Source organism: Fistularia commersonii, chromosome 27 (assembly GCF_037954325.1).
Source record: "Fistularia commersonii isolate RoL2024-O1a breed Wild chromosome 27, RoL_Fcom_v1.0, whole genome shotgun sequence".
Taxonomy (NCBI): domain Eukaryota; kingdom Metazoa; phylum Chordata; class Actinopteri; order Syngnathiformes; family Fistulariidae; genus Fistularia; species Fistularia commersonii.
The window spans coordinates 9,571,094-9,595,233 of record NC_141310.1 but is presented as its reverse complement, the minus strand read 5'-3'; the positions used below and the strand labels follow the sequence as shown (position 1 = coordinate 9,595,233).

The 24,140-nt window shown below is 38.8% G+C and overlaps 1 protein-coding gene across 3 annotated transcripts in view; it reads right to left on the bottom strand.

The window, feature by feature from the left end:
- Positions 1 to 6,016: 6,016 nt before the first annotated feature.
- unc13c (unc-13 homolog C (C. elegans)) overlaps positions 6,017 to 24,140 on the bottom strand; it is a 108,544-nt gene continuing 90,420 nt past the window's right edge. For 2 of the 3 annotated variants that reach the window (XM_086175301.1, XM_086175302.1), the window contains 9 exons: positions 21,676 to 21,764; positions 21,238 to 21,375; positions 18,772 to 18,895; positions 18,554 to 18,613; positions 17,082 to 17,162; positions 13,725 to 13,872; positions 10,528 to 10,620; positions 8,488 to 8,647; positions 6,017 to 7,670 (listed from right to left, as the gene is read on the bottom strand). In XM_086175301.1, coding sequence (XP_086031427.1) covers positions 7,385 to 7,670; positions 8,488 to 8,647; positions 10,528 to 10,620; positions 13,725 to 13,872; positions 17,082 to 17,162; positions 18,554 to 18,613; positions 18,772 to 18,895; positions 21,238 to 21,375; positions 21,676 to 21,764 — 1,179 coding nt within the window. In that variant the 3' untranslated portion in view covers positions 6,017 to 7,384. The remainder of the gene's footprint in view (positions 7,671 to 8,487; positions 8,648 to 10,527; positions 10,621 to 13,724; positions 13,873 to 17,081; positions 17,163 to 18,553; positions 18,614 to 18,771; positions 18,896 to 21,237; positions 21,376 to 21,675; positions 21,765 to 24,140) is intronic. The other variant, XM_086175303.1, reaches the window with a different exon arrangement.

Here is a 24,140-nt window from a genome sequence, read left to right as displayed (position 1 = left end):
CTGTATGTTGAAGTTGCTTAGACTCGTCTCAGTGAACAGAATCGGCCCATTCGGTGCGGCTATGGTTGCACGTGCTAGTCTCCGTGTCCGCTTCGCTGCTCTTTCTTCCCCCCCGCTGTGGATGTAAACCTACTTTTATCTGTTTAATGGCAGGAGGAGGAGAACCTCTATGTTCCCGCTGAAACTCCGAGCTGTAATTACACTCAGTCGGACTAGCTTGGTAAAAATGAACACCCAGAGGACGAACAAAACACATATTTAAGCACACACTGCAGAGCAAACTTCATCCGCTCAATATGTTTCCACATGCAGGACTGCTATTTTATCTAGCAGCACATACACTATATGGCACGGCAAAACACACACTCGCACCTCCCCAGACTCTGTGTCCTGATGATTTATTAAAGTGGAGGAGAAAAGGAGGAAACACCGTGCACCACGATGGAGAGGGGATGGGGAAAGTTGCAGGAAGATTAAGTGGCCCTGAGACTGGGACAAACTCATCAACGTAATACGGGACGCTGTTTAATTGGGCTCAGCCGGGAATTTGTTATTAAAAGCAAAATCGGACTCGCCTCGTTTTAATCTTAAGGCACTTAGTGTAACTTTGGCTTTAGGTAAACAGCAAAGCGCATCAGTGAGGTAAAGCATCGCCACATTAAGAGTTAAGGGGATTCAAAAACACATTTACAGTGACTGAGAATTTACAAGGCAGACCATTGTTAGAAGAGAGACTTTGATTGGTTTTACTGCGGTAAAATAAATTACATTAATAATAGCTGCCTTCTATCAATTATACATGCCGGTTCAGTTGGCCTGATTTACCGGCCCACCCAACTAAACCACTGTCAGTGTTAGTAACAGGCTTTGCAACCCTCTGGACCATGGACTCAGGTGATTCACTGAGTCAGTCTGTTTAGATTCTTCACAAATCAAAGAGGCTTTGCTGGTATCGCTTAAACAATCCTCACTCTGGGCAGAATTATCAAAATGTGACAACAGGTTTGAATCTGACAGCGCAAGATATTAAAGTCTGAGAATGAACCTTTTTACATTTTTCTGTTGATATTTCTATCCAAATTTGCCTCGGGAGAAGCATACGCATTTAAATGAGCAATGAATAAACCTGAGATTGGGGATGCAAAATAAATAGATGAAACATAAAATAACATAAAATAAACTTGGACCAAATAGCTTTAAAAAAATCCATTAAATACATTTCAATCAGATGAAAAATTTAACAAAACTAAAATCTGAGGAAAAAAAATAAATAAAAAGCAAAAATAATGAAAAAAATAGAATTTAGTTGTGTAAATTAAAAATAAAGGTTATTATTTTTCTTGATATTTTCATTAAAAGGCTGTTTGCGTTAATACTGATCTCAACTCTGACATTTCTGAATGCAACAATGTCAATGAAAGAGCATCATCTTGAAATGTTGCTTGATGCTCTGTGCCACTACTACGTTGCCAAATCATCTAAATGCAATAGCTACGTCATGTAATGTGTAAATAAGACTGTCAACCAGCAGATTCATCATTCTGATACGGTCTACCCGAATGCACGTTTTGATCGAATAGTTGTCTAATGACTAATTAATTCATTATCTATACTACAGATCCTGCATTCCGGGTCATGGGGAGGAAACTGGAGATCCAAGGGGAAACCCATGCAGACATGGGTGGAACGTGGAGACTCCACAAATACAAGTCCCCTATCGCTGTTAAACCAGGTACCAAATGCTGACCATTGCGTCACTGTGCTGCCTTTCGAATAAGTAAGTTAGAATTAGACAAATGTACAAAATATATTTATTCGGTTGTTAAAAATGCAAAATTAAATTAGAGCAATCAGCAGATACCAGTAACATAAATGCACTTGTATAAGAACAAGATTTACGAGCTACAATGAAAATAACTTCATTAATATATATATCATTAACGTATACTTTTTTCTGAATTTATCATATCGTGCTTAAAAATAAAATGTTTATTCCGTCAAAGCCCGAGTAGGCTGAGGTCCCAGACGCGGGGAAAGGATGCTAATAAATGCTGACGCTTATACAGAGGGGCCTAAAAATGGACAAATCGACACAATACAGAATAAAATGTCTGCCCCACAAGGTTGAACTACAAAAGTATGTTTTGAGTGGCAGGACATTTACTTGAAAGTGAGCCCCGACACCAAGGACTTACCATATTGAGCTTGTTATCAGCTTCTTGTTGTGAAGATGCCTTCCGGAATAGGAGCTTTTGTCAGAACACCAGCAGCTAGCACACTCTTCACACTGCCCGACTAAATAATAGAAGGAACCACAAGTTAACATAATCCGTACTTTCTTGGCATGCCTGGAGAACACAAAGTAGGACGAACAAATGATTGTTTTAAACTAAAAATACATATTATATATCATACTTACACATGTCACTCCACATAACGTGTGTGATACAGATTAAATAATTTCATGAAAACTGTTGTTTTCTTCTGATTATATGCATAAATGGTGCCTTATAAAATGTTGCTTTCAAGTACAACATTCATAACAAATAGGCTGCTGAGTTTGGTTATGTTTTATTTTTTGTGTGACTGTGACATTGAACAATACTGTTGTCAGTCCTTCGGTATTGTGCGTTACAGCAACGCCGTACTCATTTTATTGTTACAGTCTTGCATCCTGTGTGTTGTAGCATCGGTCGCAGGATCGATTTTTCATCCTTTAGTTGTGCAGTGTTGCGGGTTTTGATGCGAGTGCTGGTTTCCCTCCGGGGTTTCATCATTTTCCTTCACTATGTTGGCTCCTAAAATATTCGCCTCGCAGTGCTTTATTGTGCTCTGTAAAAAAAATGAAACAAGCTCGGGTTGTAGTTTCTTAGATTGGGCAAAACATTTAAGGATTTATAGGCATAAAGTGTCATCCAAGGCTTAAAAAAAAACCCCATCAAGTTCAAAACCTTAACTCGGCTTGAAAAACTGGTGTGAAAGAGTAATCCTTGCCTGGAGGTCAGTTTCATCAATCTTCCCCTGAAGAATAAACAGGCCTACCACTTTGAAGGACACAGGAGGAAAAAAAAAAAAAAAAAGACGGACGGTTGCTTGATATCTGTTACGGTGTACGTAACAGCTGGTTATATTACATTATCACGCAGATGGACGTACTCCTGTGGCCCATTTCTTCAAGATAATATATCGGACTCGTGCGTTGGGTGTCAGTCGTGTGTTACCCCGCTGTGCTGCGCTCAATTAGTTGCTCCAGGAATCCATCTAAACCTAATTCCGCCTGTTTAATCCGAAGACTCATCTGTAAAAGAAAGCTGCTGGTTCGATAGGCCGCCTGACAGTTTGTTTCGGTGTAAAAACACACTCGCTGCGCAACACACAGCGGCCAGCCATTGCATTCCAGGGGTTTCTCCGGCTGTGCTTAGGCATGACCAGGTCTTTGCCACCGTGTCACGGCTCCAGGTATTTCTTTGTCTGACTCCCTTTCTTTGTCAAAAAGAAGACACACTTTATAGTGCCTGAACTGTTGCCGGATGCAAACCTGTGCAAAGTAGGGACCAATTCATCTCTGGGCTCTTTGAAGGATTTGTATCTCCGCAGGCTGCTGTTTCCACCGGCACAGTTGGCTCCTGATAATATCTGCCTATTAAATGCTTTCTGCGGGGGGTATGTGTTGCTAAGTGTCTGGTGATTTCTTCTCCAGGTCTTCACACGATACAAAGAAACCTGGAAAAGCAGCCGTATGAGCACATTTTAACCATCTGGAACTTTATTCTTCCATCAGTACCTGTTTGTGAAAAACATTGCTCAGGGAAATGGACTCGTCTATCTGGTCTGGGGTGGATACACTTAATTTATTACTGTTTCATATTAAAAATGCACAAATTGTCCAAAAAAGACAGGGCATAGTTGATAACTCCCCTGAAGTAGTAGGTTAATCTGTTATTTCATTGAGTTAGAATAACCTGGGGGACGTTAAAAATCAAATGTAAGTTGGGCCATTTCAACAATAACTGCAGGCTACTTGGAATAAGAGGGGAAAAAAAAACAGCTGGAAGAGGGTATTAACGCTGCTCATCAACAACTATATGTATCAGGAGAATAAGTTGAAGTTACTTCACAGTATTAGGTGCAAGAAATTTGAATACAATGCATATATATATATATATATATATATATATATATATATATATTTTTTTTTTTTTCTTTTTTATGAGGACTCAGGGGTGCCACATAATTAAATTAGATGAAACGCTGGGATGAAACTCTACATGGACTTATATTTTCCATACAAATTGTTAATAAAACGGAATATGTGACAGCAGACTTTTTATAGCCATTGGCCATAATACAATATATTATATGTAAAAGTTATCAACTCAGTATAGGTCAAACGCAGCAGAAAGCAAGAGTCACTCTCCAGAAAGCTGAAGTCTAGTTGGAAACCATCAAGATTCAGACTCAAATGGTTTGTGTGATCCTCCTTTGTAAATGTAATGATGTGAAGTTTTACTTACCTTTTTCACCTGCAGTGTCAATACTATGCTTGTTTGTGGGGTTACAATTACGCTTTCCTGTTTGTGATTAAATATCCAGAACGTACCTCAAACCACGATATAATTTGCATTGAACCATAGACACTTTCCCCTTCCGACGATTCTGCGGGCAGGAAATTAAGGTATGGGAACAAAATACCATCTCCTCCCCCGGCTAACAAATTACATCTTGAGAATTTAATTTCTACAACTTTTTTTTTTTTTTCCCATATGCAAGACTGGAAACCTTCTTTCAACTTAGTCGCTTTGCAAATGCTGCACTTTTATTTATCTATTTATTTTTTCTTAAATTGCTGAGTCTGGAGGTTTGTCGCCAACAGATACACCTCTGGTGGTGGTTTCACCTCATTTTTACCCATGCTTGCAGTGAAATAAGCCGCAGCGACACATGTAATGAAAAAAATAACTTGTAAGTATTTTAGATATGCCTTATCTTACATGCAGGTATAACCATTTAAAAAAAGAAATGTTGAGCCAAGTACTTCTGGGTGGAAATTACAGTAACTCAAAGTAGCACCGGATGACTGACTTCTTAAACACAGTAAGTTTAGAGGGTCAAATGAAGAACCAAAATGGAGTAACTTTTCAAAGATAAACCGTATTTTCTGTCTTGCCCTTCAGGTGTCGGTGTATTTCTTCCTCCGGGTTTTGTAGATAGCTGTCTTTGCTCATCATCCTCAGTGGTTTGCTCCCCGGTTGGACGACAGCTGCAAAGGAATAAAAGCGGTAGAGGTGATGCCGACAAATGAACTCCCTTTGACTGGCCCTTCGTTTGTCCTCGATCCAGGCGATGAGATAAACTCAGCAGGTTTCTGACCAAAAATCCTGTGGTTGGGTTTGAAATGTGATAATTGGGGTTGTTCCCGGAGCAATCCCCGTGCTGATTATTTAAAAAAGATCTCATGCCACGGTCGCCGGAAGAGAAAGTAACACTTGTGGGATTTCCCAAATATTAACAAGCATTTTTTTTTTCCTATGGCTGCCAAGCGGATGACGGGAAGTAGAGCGCAACCGATGCGAAACGCACATCCAAGGCTCTGTAAAATCAAAAAATAAAAAGGAGAAACTTTGCGTGCAATGTCTTCGTGGCGGTTAATCCATTGGATTTGTATCTTGCAGAGAATCATTTTAAAGTAATAAGCGTCAAACGTTGGGTGACAGCAGAAGGGATTCATTGCATTCCAATGGAAGGAACAACTTATTGTGCATGTTTAGGCGTTAAGCGTACAGAAAGGTCTTAAAAGAACATGAAGCCAACCAGTTTTGTATTAAAAATCTGATTTCTTTTTTACCTGCATGCTGTTTGATTGCTTCCTTACTTTCGAGCTGACAGGCGCCACCAGCTGTGCAGCGTGCGGCTCCTAAACCCCCATCAGTGAAAGTAAGAAATTACTCGATCGATCGATGCATTTCTGTTCCCATTTGAAAAACAAGAAATCGGCGATCCCAAAATGACCCAGATGTTTTCACACATTTGCACATACTTTATGCACGTTGAAAAAAATTAGACTTTTTTTACAATATCTCACTAAATGTATTTACATGACATACAATTTGCCATCAGTGCAATACATAGGAATGTTGCATATTTACCAAATGTTAGACTCTTTCCTTTTATGAAGAAAAATAAAATGACAGAAAAAGCTGATAGAGTTAATGTTTAAATAAACATGTGCAACTTTCATATCCGTTAACATCTTCACAGGAAATAAAAAAAATAAAATCTTTGTACCGGCCTATCAACAATCGAATATTAGCATTTAAAAAGTAATGGATCACATGTACATATATTTCTTCTGACGTGTAATGGATTGCTTTTGTAGAAATATTTTATCCAACTTTGGCAGTTTATAGGAACAAAGTTATTGGAAAATATGAATAAAGGATTGGAACTGTCATGTAAGCTTGCCTTCCAAAGCTCATGTTCACAGTGGTCATTCAGAAAGGCTGGAAACCAATAGCCAAAAAGAGGAAAAGGAAAACCTAAGAACAAAGATATTTTCCATTCTTTCTGCTAAGACTGTTAGCACTGGAGGTTGTCGTCACTGTTGTCATGGTTATAAAATTACAAACACCTATGAAGTTTACATAGCAGTCATCGCCATTTAAAAAAACATGGTCTATTTTCAGGTCGACTTAAAATACAAAGTGTTTGAAGGCGAGGGGACGCGGACCCTGCTCTGTAGCCACTGTGGAGTCATGGGAGGAGACATGACCGAGAGAAAGGATGCGCACCGCGGTGCTCTGTGAAAGAACATGAAGCGGGAAAAAACGGGTTGAAGGGGTGCAAAATGAAAGACTTCGCGACAATCAAAACGCCACACCGTCAGAAAATGACTTACACCGGGCAAAAGAATCGAGCAAATTTCAAACATACTAAGTTCACCATAATTCATATACGTTGGTTTTGTTGTTTTTTTTTTCTTGTTTTTGTCTTTTTTTTTTTTTTCCACTGGTTTGGCACTTTATTGGAACAAATCTCTGTTCAAAAAGACTAAATGTTGTACAAAAGGTATCTCATGGTTTGTTAACATAACTTTTTAGAATATAGTACTTAATAGTAAGCATACTGTAAGTAAACACTTTTACATACTGTAGTTTAAAATGAACATTCCAACAGATGTTTTTACGCACATGCACAAAAAACAAACAAACAAACACAACTCTCACTCCGTCTCTGACTTTCTCGCCTGTTTGGGTCTCTTCCTGTTCTCTTTGGACAATCTCTCTTTTTTTTTCTTCTCCTCCCTCCGCCAGAAAAAAAAAAACATTTCTTCCCCTTCTTTATTCTCAATCAGTCTTGCCAAGACAACGCCAAGCTTAATACTGCATTATGACACTTCCTCTGCAGAGCGTGAGTCCGTCTTGAGACGCACAAACTCTTTGGCCACCTCGTCGTTGGTCCTTTGAGAGAGTATCCTCATTATGGTGAGGCCCGTTTCGTCCATGGAGATGCTCTTCACCAGGGGGTAGCAAGCGCAGCAGCTGCCCGTATCTGCCAGCTCTCGGAGCTGGATGACCGTCATGCCGATGATTCGGTCCTCACGGGCGAAGCAGTAGTCCTTCACTGAGACGTGCAGCTCATAGGCCTCCGGACCATGTTCATTACTCAGAACACTGAGGGAAACAATACGGGGAGAAATTAAAGAGGACGGATGCTTTAATTTTGACATATTAGATAGTTAAAGCAGCATTGAGATAATAGTTAAAGGGATTCCTTTTTATCCGATTTCTAAGAATAAAAACTGCCGAACCTTGAGAAACTCCTCTCAAGATCCAGAGGCAAACCGTGATTAGCTACTTTCACTCTATAAATTAAAAAAAATTGACTTATCGTGACCCGATCGCGGCCGAACATAAAACATTCGTAGAAAAAGCCGTCGGCTGACATTTCTCAGACGACAAAAGGCTGGCTTTATCGTACAGTACGTACGCCTCGCTATGAGACCGTTCAATCAGGTTGTCAGTGAAATTAATGTTTTTTTTTTTCAAATGAGCTGTTACTGTCTGCCAGCTTCTCCTTTTGGCTGTTTTCTAATAATTCCCTGAAACTTAATGGATTTATTTTTTTTTTTCTCAAAAGACAGCCTGTGGATCTATATGAAGATGACGAGCTGCTGATTTAGTTCGGTGAATATGATATCTCTGCTCGGGGAATAAGAGTTTCTTTAAGAGGATGCAAGCTTGCGGATTATTAAGATTATTACAGCTGTCACTCCCCTCCCAACTACTTTCATGGAAATAATGGCAGTACTTATTAGGTAGGTGCCTTATAAAGTGACTGGCCTGACTTGAGGGATTTGGGCAAGATGTAACAGTCGTCATATACATTTATATACGTACACAATAGGCCTATATAAGTGAGTGCAGATTGCCGCGTATACGATACACCGGACGGTTAAACTGATCGATCCTCTCTGGTCGGGTAACTCACTATTGGAATGTTTCGTTGTACTTTGGCGACCAGTTGTTGTTCTTGGTCTTGGTGCTGAACTTGCGCTTTTTGTCGGCCAGGTGAGGTCCCACGGCGTTGACCTCAACGAACGGCCGGAACATGGCGTTGGTCTGCCATACCAGGTTGTTTACTCCAACCACTGACAAATGCAGAGTGAATAGTAATAATAATGATAATGATAGTAAGGATGATAAATGAATAAATAATAGTAATCATCATAATAACAACACCAATAAAATAATAATAGTAACAATAACAAACAAAATGACAATAGCATTAACAACAACAATACTACTATGACTAATAATAACAATCCCAATGTACACATCTTATTTAAACAATTCGGAAACATGGCAGGTAAAATAATTGCGGTAGTTCAAGTGAGGACGTCAATTACTTGGAACCTGAGTGCAAAAACACCTGGATGTCAAGGCTCGTGGCGCTTGCGGCAAAGATCTGTTTCGGGGGTCATTCAGGTAGAGGATTTCGACAATGACAACAGTGGAGCAGCTTTTGAGCCGAGCTATCAGAGACTTTGAAACTTGACAAACTGATCCTCCTCAATACTTTTCAGGAAACCGTTGCAGAGACAAACACACCCGTCCAAATACGGTAATTTGTTTCCATTACATATACATATTTTTACTGTGTTTCATTGTCACCTTGTCTTTGTACAAAATACATGGTTTGCGTCGGGTGATAGTAAATGAAGTCTCTTTGGAAGCATCCTTTTCTCCTTTCCTTTCCACTCTTCCGGGTCCATGGAAAAAGCCAATTAAAGATATCTGGCGACCATACTCAGTTTGGCTCTGAACTACTCAAATCTTCATAAATTTATATAATTGTGTCGCTTTTCCAGACATTTAAAAATGATACTGGATGAAACAGTCACACAGGTATGTACGCCATCCATTTATTTGTGTCCAATTGTTAGTCCGAGAAGAAAAGTCTGGCAGGGCGTCACTGTGACCGCAACCTCACTGTTTTGATCACTACGAAAATGCATACGAAGAAGCTGCTTCGCCTCTCGATGCAGGGGAATAACAGCAACTGCGGATGGATTCTAACACCTATAACGATAAATGATTTCCATGGCAACGTAACCCATAGGTGGCCACTGCTGTTGGTTGATGGAGGCTGATTGCCAGCCGTGGTGAACCGGGATGCTGCAGGAGGCGGAGCAGTCAACAGGGCACATTAATGTTATTGATAAAGTATGTGGTTATAGAGACTGCTAAAGAAAAGGATTTAATATATATGTATTTTTTCAGGTACAAAAATAAGTAGAGATTAAAAGATAACGTCTGTGGAGGTTATCGGTCATCCAGGTGAATTCTTGTCTAAAGCTTCTTGTCGTGGCGACTGCACTTGAATTTCTTCACTTAGAGATGTTTCAGCCCGCATCTGAGAGACTTCTTCAGTTCTGATAATAATTAATCCTTTATTAATTACCGTGGGGAAATTAATTCTCAGCAATTAACCCATCATGGATGAACCATGAGCAGTAGGCATGCTGTCAACCAGCAGCAGGGGAGCGGTTAGGAAATCAGTGTCCAGCTCAGCAACACTTTGACACCCAATGATGCCTCTAGGATGAGGTGTGAAACGTCTTCAAAGTGAAGACATTCAAGCCACCAGAAGAAGATTTCAACAAGAATTCAAAGATGATAAAAATCCGCGAGTCGAAAAAAGGATTTGCTTGTAGTCTGATAAATCATCTCTTTGTGCTGCTTTGTACACGCACACACACACAAACACGCATCAGTGTAACAAAAATGATATTTTGAATTGTTTCAGGAAAAAAAAACATCTTTCAAACCTGATTTAATTAATACAAAACATGGGCGTGCACACAAGCACACATATGCACTCTGCCAAGTCTTGTTAATGTACTTGTTTTTCTCTAAAGAGAGCTCCAACAGTCCGGAATATTCCCTCCGGACATCGCCTGGATGTCCAGGGTGTCCGTTTTTCGCAAAAAAAATATACATATCAAGCCTGTGAAAAAGAGAAGCTCACCCTTCACGCTGACTTTGTGCTCTCCGGTGCCAGGGTGAGAGATGAGATTCACTTGTATTGACGCTTCCCCCACCGATCCGTTGGATGACTGACCTGGACACACACCAAGATGGCAACAGGAGAATTGGAAAGAGGGATAACAAATTCGGAAAAAAAACAAAAAAAACCAAAAAAAAAACTGGAGGCGCTGCAGAGAGGGAGGACAGCAGCCAGATAAACAAAGATCAGTAGGCAGGATGAAAAAAAAAAAAATCTTAAACTGAGGCTGCATCGTTTTGATAGACACCATTTCACATATCAAAGCTGGAGAAAAAAAAAAAGTAAAAAATTCAAACCCCAGAGAAATATCAGCAGGTAGATTTGATTTCTCCCCAATATATATGTATGTATACAGTATGGCTTTCCATTGCTTGTAGCAAACATGACAAACTACAAGACAAAGTAAAGCAGACACATCAAATATTCCTTCTGGTTTGAAGGCCATAAACAAACAGATGGCGTGAAGGGACTTTCTAAATGAATAACACTTTACACGATGAAAAGTGGAGCAACTGGAATACAGAACAAAACGCCGGATTTGACTTCATGCACACGGTGGATCTGTAAAGAAGTCGGGGGAAAACAGCCGACAACCCTGAATTCAAAAGGGGGGAGGGGGTGAAAGTGTGCTGTGACTGCCGACGATGTAACAACATTGACATTATTAAGAGAAAATCCACGAGAAATCCTGAATAAAAACAGATATGCAAATCCAAACGTGGCAGGTATGAAATATTAATCCCTTTCCTCCTCAGCGATCACCTGCCAACTCAGGAACTGTATCAAGCCAATCGTGTTGCCTTGTCAACAGGTATAGGGCCGGAATCAACTGTTGTGTTGGCAGGTTAGAGCGCGTGCAGATGGACTTGAAATAAACACAATGCATGATTAAATCCCCTCATAACAGAATGGTAATTCCATGAAAATTACAACCGGTGGACAATACAAGCAGCAATTCTCATTTTGATACCCCATCATCAAAATGTACACGCATTTTTATATTGGAATTTATTCGGGATCCTCTACTTGCTGTTGTAATGTCTCTGCGACGGCACGAGTGCAGTTCTAGCTCTCTCCAAATTCATTTAGATGAAAGCCTGGTCTTGGTGAGCTCAGGCTAACTGCATTACTTCGATTGTTTAAGTGTGGCAAGACCTGCCTACAACTATACGGTTTCAATCATGTAATGATCTTTTTCCTGCGGGGGAAAAAAAAAAACAAAACAACAAAAAACAAGTCCACGTGTCTCACTTTTCACAATGCAGACGGTACTGCCCACCTCAGCTGCCGCAGAACAAACTGCCTTTTTCTTAAAGAATGCAGAGACAAACCCACGTTGAGCACTGCATGGCTGAAGATGATATTATGGTTGCAGACAGAAAATGTAGTCGTAATCTCCAATTGATACATGCCAAATGTATTTGTTTGTGATTTATTACAAGGGTTTCCACTCAGAGGAGGAGTGGTGAAGGGGGGGTGGGGGGGAATGGGGGGGGCTCCAGCGGCACAATTAAACCCTGTGAGAAATAACCCTGCACGATGCCACACCATGTCTACTTGAGTTACAAGTCGCAAACTGTAATCAGCAAATTCAGTCGATTTTCACACGGGGAATAAAAATATTCCGTGCTGATGGATGTCTGTGAAATGACACACAGCGAACCTGTGATACATGGCTACTGAGGTTGCGGCGTAAAATAAGGTAAATAAGCATAAATAAATCTAACAGTGGGGTTCTGGAGGAGCAGCAGGCTCACTGAATAACATGTTAATAACATATAAACTGGCAGGTTAAAGTAATTTTTTTACTGTACATTTGCACTTACTGAGATATAATGCATATATAGTAGTTTTTTACTAAACAGCACAATAAACAATATATGTTTTTCCCACATGTTTTTTTTTTTTTGCTTTATAATATTTCCACACAGCATTAGGTCACTCTCTAATGGTCTAATGCCATATTTTCCTTGGGATGAGTAAATAAGTGCAAGCCGTGGTCTAAAATGTCCCGCTGTCAAGAGTTCAGGGGAGGGTGATTAATGAAGGCCTGTCCACTGTGCTACATCACCCATCGCACACTGTTTACTAACCTAATGTACATCAACCACCTCACTGGTCCCACTTATAATCATGACATTAGGGCTACCTCCTGTAAACAGACAGCCAGGCGTGGACTGATATAGGTAATGGAAGATTTAGGTACAGGAAAAAAAAAGAGCAACACATCGAGCGATCTCAAAATAGCGTCCAGTAAAACACTCGCATGTCTACATCTATCTGCTGGTAAATTAGAGGCGCAATGCTGCGCTGTCTGTTGGCAGCGCCTATCTACTTCAGCTTGTCTGCAGTTTACTGCAAGCGTGGACATGTAAAAGGGAAACTGGGCTGAATCCCCTATAGGATCTCTCCTGACGCCTCATGGAAATGAAACGTAAAAAAAAAAAAAAAAAAAGGTTTCGTGTAGACGCGGTCGAACGGGGCAACAACACATGAAAGTGTGTCAGCTACAAGAGCGAGGACCCTGGGGATAAAAATATATATTTTATACATTCATATGACATATGTCCAGGGTACTGAGGGTACATAGCTTCCAGTTCTTCTCCAACCTGATGACACAGAACCAGACAAGCGAGCCTACTATTGATAATGGATCAGCACTGATATTAAAAAAGGGGAGCACTGCAGCTCCAAAGCTTTAAACCAAATTTAAATATCCCAACATTTGGACTATGGAAGTAAAAAGAGGCTTTCCTGGGTAAGTGAAAGCCCTCAGACAATGACTATATCAACTGTGCAAAGCAAAACAGTGCAAGAAAAAGAAGGCATGAAGAGGATAACAGCCTGCAATCAGTTTATCAAATAGAAGTATCCATACGTGCTTTTGCGAGAGACTAAAATTTCACCAAAGAAGAAATAACATAAATTATGTGCTTTTTTTCAATTATATGTCAACCAACTTTAAGCACCATTGTTTTTTCCCCCTTTTATTTCTGCCCTTTACAACAGGGCCCGAGATATCGAACCTCCGATAAACAATAAACAAACAAAAATGCCGTTTTTTCCCCCTCCAATATCTTAATGAAGGCGTAACCTTTGAAATTACGTATTCAATTATTCAAGTGAGTTCGCCCTTGGATAAAGAAAGGCATTCTTACCTTGAGAGGTTTGGGTGCATATATATTTCTTGATCAAGGCATCTGTAGGTTGAGTGTAAAGGCTGAGAGCGTATTTGAGAGACTTCATATCAGGACTCTTTTCCAAGAAGGTTTTCTTGAGCCCATTTCCACCAGCATGGAAATATTGCTAAATAAAGGGAAGAAGACAAGGAAATATGATTTTTATACTCTAGAAAACTGGTAAAGTATCAATATGAATTTGATAGTGTAGCCCCTGGGTTAGGCAAATAGCTAAAATTTTATTAGGCGTGAACTCAAATACCGTTGAGAAGCCGTGGCGGGGCTTACATTTTGTGATTAATTATGATGCAGTTAAAAGCAAAACCTTCAGAGAAAGGCGTTTCTTTTCTTTCATGTGCTGTTGACATCTCAGCTGTGCAACGAGGCTGCTGGCGGACTGATCTTATTAGGGATGAATGGAGGCGTGGAAAAAGTTACAATCAATACTTGAGCGCTTTGAGAGGAATCTTAAAATATTTTGTTTTCGTTCCTTTTGCTGATGTGTTTAGCAACCCCTTCCACGTGGCACGTGAAGATCATTTAGATATGTAAAACGTGTGGAAGGTCTCTGAAAAAGCCCCTCTCACCTATCAATTTTAAGAGGAGCAAGAGCAAAGTAAATATTTAGGGTGTTTATTTTTGTTAAATCAAAACAGGAGGTTTTTGCCTGAAAAGTTACATACATAGTATATATAAAATAAAAAATAAAACATATATAATATATATATATATATAACTGCATAGTATATATTATTATTTATTGTGTGTATGAATATATATTTATCCTATACATAAATATGTATAATATAATATATACATAATATCATATAAGAAAATATAGATAAAAATATATATGGTCAACAAAATGTTTTTTTAATGCTCATGGAAGTCAGTATTCATCATATTATCAGTTATTTAATCTACTGAAACGATATTCACAATTTCTCCATGGATTTGCATAGCATACATACATGCATATATATAATAAAAATATATCATGATATATATATGATATATATAACTATATAGTATATTATATTATTATTGTATGTATAAATATATATTTATATCATATATAAATACATATGATATAATATATATAAAATCAAATATAAAAATATCTAGAATAAAAAAAATATTTATATATATATATATATATAGTAAACAAAATGTTTTTTTAATGCTCATGGAAGTCAGTATTCATTACCCTATCAGTTATTTAATATACTGAAACGATTTTCACAATGTCTCCATGGATTTGAATATTCATGAAATAACTTTTTTTTTACTTTTTGTGTTACATGATAAACATGATAATCCCCATTTGAGAAACCTGGATAAGGACTGATGCCGGTTTTCAGAGGGCGGATTATGCAACCTGAGGAGAAAACTGGGATACCGCTGCATGTTTACGTCTCATCTCTGTTTCTCACCGCTGCTGTCAAGCCAAGTGACTAAAGACAAACAAATCATGCAGTGCCAAAGAGAGCGCCGCGCTTGTGAAGAGATGAAATTCAGACTTTTCGAAAAAGATGCTTTGCTGCCGTATTCTGGCCACTACAAAAGAAGGCTGACACTGGTGGAAGGGGAGGGCGCATTTAATAATGCCCCTGGCTCTCTTCTTCCATTTCTGGAAATAAGGTGAAGGAACTGAATCCACACTGTCATTTTTTGCTATTTTTAGTGCTTTACGGTCCCATTAACCCTTTTATAGGTGCTCATACGTTTATAACTGGTCTGTTTATGCACCTGTACAAATCACAAAATTAGACAACGAGATACAACTATACAAGCGTGCCGGAATCCATGATCAGTTACATCTTCTGTGTTCATGTAAATGAAGTATATGATTAAACTGGTGATAACAGTTTGGTAAAGAGGTAAAGCACTTAAGCAGTGAGAACATGAAACTTTCAATAACAGTCAATACTGTACAAAAATGTTTAGAAATAACAGTAATTTTGAAGGGCTATTAAAATTAATCCCGACCTTTGTCAAAAGTAAAATAATAAAATATTAATAAAATATTATATTAATAAACAATACTTATTATTCTTTATTGGTTTAAAATTGTTTTTAATGTATCACTGCACATAATTCACCGATGATTTTTTTTTATTTCAGACAGGCTTCTTCAGAGAAAACAATATCTCATTTTTCTGTTCTCCTTATCTGGTGATGGGTTTCTGCTCCAGTTGCAGAACAGGTCAGAGTTTCTAAAGGATGAGGCGACACATGCATTATAGAGATTCTGTCCAAAGAACTACACGCCATCTTTATCACATGTTGACTCCAGTCCGGGCCATTGCTTTATTCATTATCCTTCCCATTAGTTTTTGACAGGTTCAGAGTTCAGTCTGGATAAAAGGTTTTTCAGTGGAAAAAAAATAAATTAAAAAAAATCAAGCATTGTATAATCTTAATAGATTTAGTAACCCTTGATTATAATTATCTGTCTTTTATTTCATCGCACTGCTCAGATCTGATGTTTGGTTAAGTTGTAAAAAGGAGACCCTTTATTGATCATATTATTCAAATCTCCAGGGCTGAACTTCATTAGGTAACAGCTCATGTTGGAATACCAAAGACCTGCAATGTGATTAATCTAAATCTGCAGCTATGTACCTTTCGAGACTGAAGAATCAAAAATTTGTTTTTAAATACATTTAAATACATTTAAAAAAATGCACAATTTATCCCAAATATCTGAAATTTCATTCCTAAAGGTCTCATAAATTGAATATCAAATTATCGTACCCATGCCGTGTTTCGCTGAAGGCATCACAATTTATTACATTTAATCAGATGGAGTGATCATTATTGGTATATTCTGAAAATATAATGCAATAAAAAAATGAAAATAAAAAATGAAGATGAAATGTGCATTGTTTAAGACAGTCTCATTTAATCGCCTAAGGAATGTACTTCACTGTGAGCAATTTGAAAAAAAAAAAAAAAGCACCCTAAGCATCATGAGGGAGGATAGATAAAAATCCAGCTTCCTTTTAATTTCAAAACAAAGTGATACTTATTCTTACTGCACATTCAAAGTTTGTCTTTTTAAGAGAAACTTCAAAAAAAAGTTTTTTTTAACCTCCCCATGCTTTAAATGATCACTGGTCAGGACAATGGTTACACTATGGGCTTAATTGGGAAAATAACATGAATCTGCTCTGAGCAGAAGGTACTTGAAATATACACATTTTCTGATTGACTGAGCAATAATCTGATTTGTTCAGAGATTTTTGCCTGATGTTGCTCTGCTGTTGTGACTTAAGGCTTAGTTGTAGCATCTGTTTACCGTACGGATGAAAGTACAACTGACACAAAACATACCTTGATGGTGGGAAGCACGAGGTCCATGGCTGCACATTGTCTTGGCGTCAGGCTTCTGGCTTCCTCTCGTATGACGTGCTCCTGAATAGATACCAAATCAAGTCAAACAATTTCTTCAGTATAAAAAAAAATTGTATTTTACAGCTTTGGGTACCATTCTCCATCTTTCGAAAAAAAAATAATTCTAAGAGCAAAATTACAACGTGTTCTCAAAACAGAAATCTATACCACAACCCCATGCAAGACTTAAAGTTTTTATTTCTTCCCTTTGAAGCTAGGAACAAATAAACTTAATGAAAAGGTTTTTCGCAAAACTCCATTACTGTTGTATGTATTGTATGGATGTGTTATGTGTTTCTGCAATGATTCTTGGTAAAAGTTGGGTTGTAAAGAGTTAATCAACTTAACTGCACTGAAAGATGCAGATGGATTTGTTTATATATACATTGAATTGATTAAAAGGTAGGTTGTATATCGACTTTGCGGAGCTGGTGTGAAAAAATGAGCACTTCAATCAGCATCTGTGCAGTTTTAGCAGCTATGCCGCGTCAGGCCCATTAGATTTTTATTGATTTTGGACCAATAATCTCCCCATTGAATGAAAACAATGTCATCGGAAGCCCGACCACCAACAGACTTACAAATACAGGCATGAATTGATTACAAGCAAAATTATTCAGGTTTTTCCCTTTGCCTGACATGATTTAACATTAACTATGGCGGAACACTTTTTTTGATGGCTCGTAGCGAAAATCCATTATGTCTTTTCATATAAAAAAATAATTCCCGACAGCACAGTGGACAATATTGCTACAAGCAGGAAATACAATCCCTCTATATCTCTTTTGTAATAGAACAATATCCGTACTTCAGCAATGGCAAGTGGGATTTGTTGAGGTCAAAGGACAAAGTGGGTCTTTACACAGCATTATTTCTGTCATTATAATAACTCGAGTGTCTCTTCTGCTGCACCATTGGACCAAACCATTCCATGGGTGAAAGGTCAAAACACTTGTAATATAACAATGACATAACTCATTATACACGTTGGCCCTCGGCGGTAAAACAAGTTTAACACTTTTGTTTCCATTTTTTTTTTGACTGTTTTAATTATCAAAAGCTCTGCTAATAGAGTATTTCTATAAATAATAATGTTTGCCCAGTGGACAACATGAAAAGAATAGTTCTGTGGAATACGCGGGAGATTATCACTTGCAATCTAAACAAGAGAATGATTACACACTTAAATGCTTCAGGAGGGAGTGCAGATACATGCCCATCTGTGCGCTGCTATCCAGATGTCACATCGCAGAGTGACACAAAAAAGGCCATAGAAACACCACCAAGTATTGGAAAGGATTCAAACACTCAAGTCTAAATGCACGACTTGATCCTGAGATTAAATGAACTCTTTTGGAATCCGTTACAGGAGAATCACGTGGGGTATCTTAACAAAAAAATTAATTATTCACCTTCAATTTGGACAATTGTCCCAAATCCTTGGCTGCACTGAAGATCATCTGCGCTCCTTGCTGTGAGAGAAAAAAAAAAAAACAGTTTGTGTCACTAGGAATAGATTCAATATTCAAATAGAATACTAATTACATTGGGCCAGGTTGACGTGAAGAGAAGCGGCAGGAGGGAACTACAGAGATGGTACCTCGACAAAGAGAAAAATGATCAAACTTACATTCTGGTCACTCAGTGGAGGCAGAACGATTGTTCTCTCAATGGTGTTTAGGACAATTTTCCAGAGCTCTTTGAGGACTCGTTTCAACACGGTTTTCTCACAAATCTTGGCAAATAACATCAGACTGAAAAGTGGAGAGAGAAGAGCATTTATCGAGTTAGCACTGAAAGCATGTGTCGCAAACTGAGCCAGCTTGTCTGAAGGCTTGAAAGGGTGACATCTTCAAAATTATATGATTAAGCAAAGAAAAATACCTTTGATTTGCCAAATACATGATTTTTTTTCAAATTTCGCCGACAGGCTGTCATAAGGTGTCATCTCCATTTCCTCATTTAGGCTGACAATAAATAAAACATGTTTCGTCGAGTGCAATTTATTTTCTACGGCCGACTGTACAAGTCAACCGCTACGGACATTCTAAGAGCACCAGGTGAGGTTTTTTCGATGGTGGCACAAACTGAGAATAATAACATAAAATGAAACAGACAAGGAAAAAAAAAAGGTATATATATGTATATATATATATATATATATATACATATATATGTATACAAGACCCCTACCGGCTAGTTTTTTCCTTGTCTATTTTATTTTTTATTTTCTTGTCTATTTTATTTGTGTACATATAAAAACATATATACATATATACACACACACTCACACACACACACACACACACACACACACACACACACACACATATATATATATATATATATATATATATATGTATATGTGTTATTATTATTTTTATTTTTTTGACATGACTGCTGATTCATTTTCTCTTTTCAGTGTTGCACAGGACTTGCACACATTTGGATGTAGCTTGTTTTTGGAAAAAAAAATGAATGAAAAGATAAAAAAAATTGACCAGAATAGACAGTATTTACCACTACTATTATACTATTATTTACTACTTTAAGTTTCATCTTGCCTTTTGGGCCTGATCATTTTTCGCTTTTTTGTCATGCTCTGCGGTAGACCGAAAATCACACAGCCTTTGGAAATACTGTGTGATATTGTACCTGATATTTGCCGTTATACCTTACAGCGTTCATTCCGTCATGGTTTTCAGCTTTGACTAAGAGATCATGCAAGTCCTGTTTTGCCTGTTTTGTTTCCTGTCGTTTTTGCACAAGAGAACCAGTGAGCCACCTGACTGAACAACATTTTAAAAGAAAAGTCTTCCAGCAAAAGTGAAGAAAAAAAAATGATGTTGGGTGAGTAGAGGTGAGACAACTATGTTTGACAACAGATTTAGTTCTGTAAGATCAGTCTATTTTTATTCTACTGGGAGACTGATGCTTTATTTCAGAGTATCAAATGAATCAGGCAGTCTGAGGAGTTGAAGATTTCAAAGGCAATGCTATAATCTCACCATATTGTGCAAGCAGGGTGTCAGAGACAGGAAGAAGGATTTGGTGTTTCCATATCATTAAGAGGATTCCCTGTAATACCCCATTGGCCTCAATGTTGCTGACAAATAGCTGAGAGCGATTCCCAGACCTCAGCTGAACCATATAATTTCTATAGTTCTTTCAGGAATGCAACAAAAATAAACACTATCCTTGGTTAGGTTTAGTAGACATTCAAAGATAATGTCTGTCTGTCCCTATGTGTCTTTTTTTTCAAATTCTTGTATTCTAAAAATAAATGTGAAATGGTAGGATTGGTGTATTTATTTTACAGGACTTCTTAGATTAAAAATATTTGGAATGGACAGAGATTCCACGGCACGAAAGGGATTTGTATCGATTTATTTATTCAATTATTTGTTTTTAAAATTCGGCTCAAAAACTGATTGTCTTACAGTTTTCCGCAACGGCTTCCGTTGCTCGGTCAGAAAACCGCGCGCAATATTCTGCTTTACAAATACTGGCCCTCTGTCGTGACACGTGACTGCGGCAGTGTTGTGGTCATTAAATCAAATAGCACAGCGAGCGGACACCGCTTCAGTTCCACCAGTCCCAAGTCCAAATTATCTTAAAGGTACATTTGAATGGATGTATTGATTTTACTCACTGGACTGAGACAGTCACGAGCTGTTTGCTCTCCAATTTTGATTATTATGATTACTATTAGTTGTAGTAGTGGTAGTAGCCACAAAGCATGGCACAGCCATCCCTGTAGTAGTCCGGGCAGATTTGGCTCAGTGAGCAGAGCAGGCGTTCCTCCAATTGGAAGGTTGATCCCTGGCTCCTGTATGCATGCTGAAGTGTCCCTCGGCAGTACAATGAACCACAGTTGCTCCAGATGGTCTTTTTTTTTTTTTAGTTCAACCCTTTTTATATTGTTATTTTAGTACAATAACATCATTGTGCAATGTCTAAGGTAGCACATATGCTTGGAAAGACCCACACTGATACGCTTAAGGTATGCGGATGAATACAATAAAAGAGGATTAAGTCTAAGATTGTTTTACGTGGCAAGAATTCGACTTTGATCAATCATTAATTCAATACTCACTTTTTATCCAGGAGGTCCATAAGAGGCCGGAGAACGGTCTCCGCGTCCATCGCGGCGTTACTTCCTTTTGCTGATCCCTTCATTTGGACCAGCTCCTGGTTCATCTGTTTCACACAGTCCTCGATAACAGGCTTGAAGCTGGGTGAAGGAGGAGAGGCATTTAAAGCTTTTAGTCTGGATGCATCTGCCTTTCTGGAGGCAAAGCATACTTCTGGTTATTGAAATGTGTTCTTATCAATTATTTCCCGCTCAGGATTAAATACCCCGGATGTTGCTGTGCTCGCTAAGCACAGAACCGATTGCTGCCATTCCTATGTTGGCTCCTTGCCTACCAATAACTAAAGCGGGCGTGCGGCGCATTTTATTTTGACAGAATGGAAATGAAATAGGAGCTTAACCTCAATGAAAACACCTCTGTCGAGTGTCACTTGAACTCACCTGGAGCCTAACACTCCACTGAGCTCATCCAACACCGTGTTGAGTTTATTTTGCAGCTCCTTTAGCAGATCACTGGCCTCTGCATCCAGCTGTCAATAGAGAAAAGACAGTTACTACAACATTACGAAAGCCACACTGACTAGGGTTCTGTCTCTGGAGGATGCTACACTGGGGTGGGGGTGTTGTGGAAAGAGACAGGCACAGATGAGAGGTAACCTACTCGCCGGTGGCCTCCCACTTGTTCTGCTTGCCATCTGTACCGAGCGATGCTCTGAATGCAAATGGATAGTTCAACTCAGAGCGCCGCAACGACTGCCTCCCGTATCGTCGGGCACGGTGTCAGCAAAGCAGCTGCAGGCTAGTGGCTCTCAAAAGGAGGGTCTTTTTTTGTGCCGCCCCTCCATAGATACAGCTGAGAGAGTATTTTGTCAGCAAGTGTTGACACAGCTTCATCTTGGGGGAATTAGGCTTACAGTGCTACATTTTTAAAGCCTTGAATCTACAGATGATGCGATCCAGAAATCCTCAAACTGGCTTTATATTTCATAAACAAAACTGTTGCTGCAGGGCAACGTTGTTTTTTTTTTTTTTTCCTTTTTCCAACTCTTGAAATATATCGTTTGAATTTTCAAATGCGCCGATTTCCAGAATTATTTCCGACACGATTGTTAATCCTTGCACAATGCAACGTTTCACCGTTTGATGTGAACACACAGACAACACACGCAACGCGCAATGTTCATGAACACATTTTTTAAACGTGTCCACCGAGTACATGCCCATCGCCGTAATGTCCCCGTTCTTGGAGAACTATAATATCTATAATTCATGGGAGTTGCATTTATGTCGGTGCTCATCTGTGGTCTCGATCAAACTCAAAGAAACAGCATGGGTGGATACTTGATATTTCAGCCTTACTGCATTTTGTGTCGGTCAGTGAATGCACCGGTGCATCCATGTAACTGTTTGTCTCCGTGCTTATGAATTACTCTTGCCATGTATAAATGTCCAAATATTGATGGTTGGGATGGGGTTGGAGAACACATTTAGCTGAGGCTCAGTGCCTGAAAGTGGATGTGTGAGGCCAGGCACTGCACCACATGCATGACATATCATCACATTAGGCTCGATAAGCTTAGCCATAGAGCTGCTCATCTCATACATTCTTATGGTTGATGGACTCAGCTGGGACACAGAGACGTAAACCTTTCCCATATATTGCTATTCTGCAGTGATGTCTGCTGCAGGATCGGGTTAGCTTTTGGCAATGTGAATGTGTGTGTGATTGTTTTATTCATACTTCTCGTGTGTCTAGTTCATCCTTTCAATACACCTGAGTCATGAATAATATGACACATTTCTAACCTTCTTTGAGTTTTATATTAATGGTTTGTGAATTGTTTTAAGAATCTGCAAAAGAACTACAAACAGACTGCACTGGGGAATTCTATGTCATAGTCTGACCTTTTTGGCAGAAAGCCGCCCACATTGAGCTTGGATCTACCCAAGGGTTTTTGCGCAGTCAAAGACAGTTTTTCCCTCGCCACTGTCACCGAGTGCTCGCACAGCGACTCGGAAAAAAACTATCAACAAGAGTTCCTTCAAAAAGCGATGATGAGTAAGGTATCAGAGGGAGTGTTGTTTTTCCACACCCGTGATAGCGTGTACTATGGAAAGTGCTCGGTCGGTGACAGGAAGGAGATATGCTATGATGTGAATGCACCTTTAACACACAAGAATTTGCTACTGGTGATATTTATGTTCACGGCCACCAAAGTGGCATAGAATAAGTCATGTCGTTCAGCCAAATCACCACTTGTACCCCTACTTTCAGCAAAACAATTAAGGACTGAAAGCACGACGCATTTTTGATGTACGTATCCCGATCAAGTAAAGATATCTCACTCATCAGCTCGCTCTCCAAACCATTAAGGGACATAGTAAAGTTGAGTATGGTGTCCCCTAATGGTCTACTTAATGCACCAGTTTGTTGTGTTTTATTAATGTGATGTATTTTATGTCTATGCGGATGTGTATTTGTAAAGCACTGTTGTTCTCTCTGTGTGTGTGTGTGTGTGTGTGTGTGTGTGTGTGTGTGTGTGTGTGTATTCTGTTTTAGTCTGTTCTACCAACCTCAAACACAACCTAGGACGATTTACCCTTTCAATGGTACTCATGAGGTTGATTTTGACTAATGCCAAATCAAAATCATCCGAGACTCGCATGGCCGAGAAAGCCATTATTAAGGTAATGTGAATGTAGTGAATCTCATTGTTGACAAACACAAGTTATCACAAACAAAACAAAAGGAAATATGAAGCCCCCAAAATGTCAGCAGCCAATGGTCAATGGTGACTGTGGAATTGTGGAAAACATCACTTGTCACACTAAAACACCCAAGTATGCCAGGTAATATATCATCAGATATAATATTGATATATGAATATATTTAAGGTAGAACTATC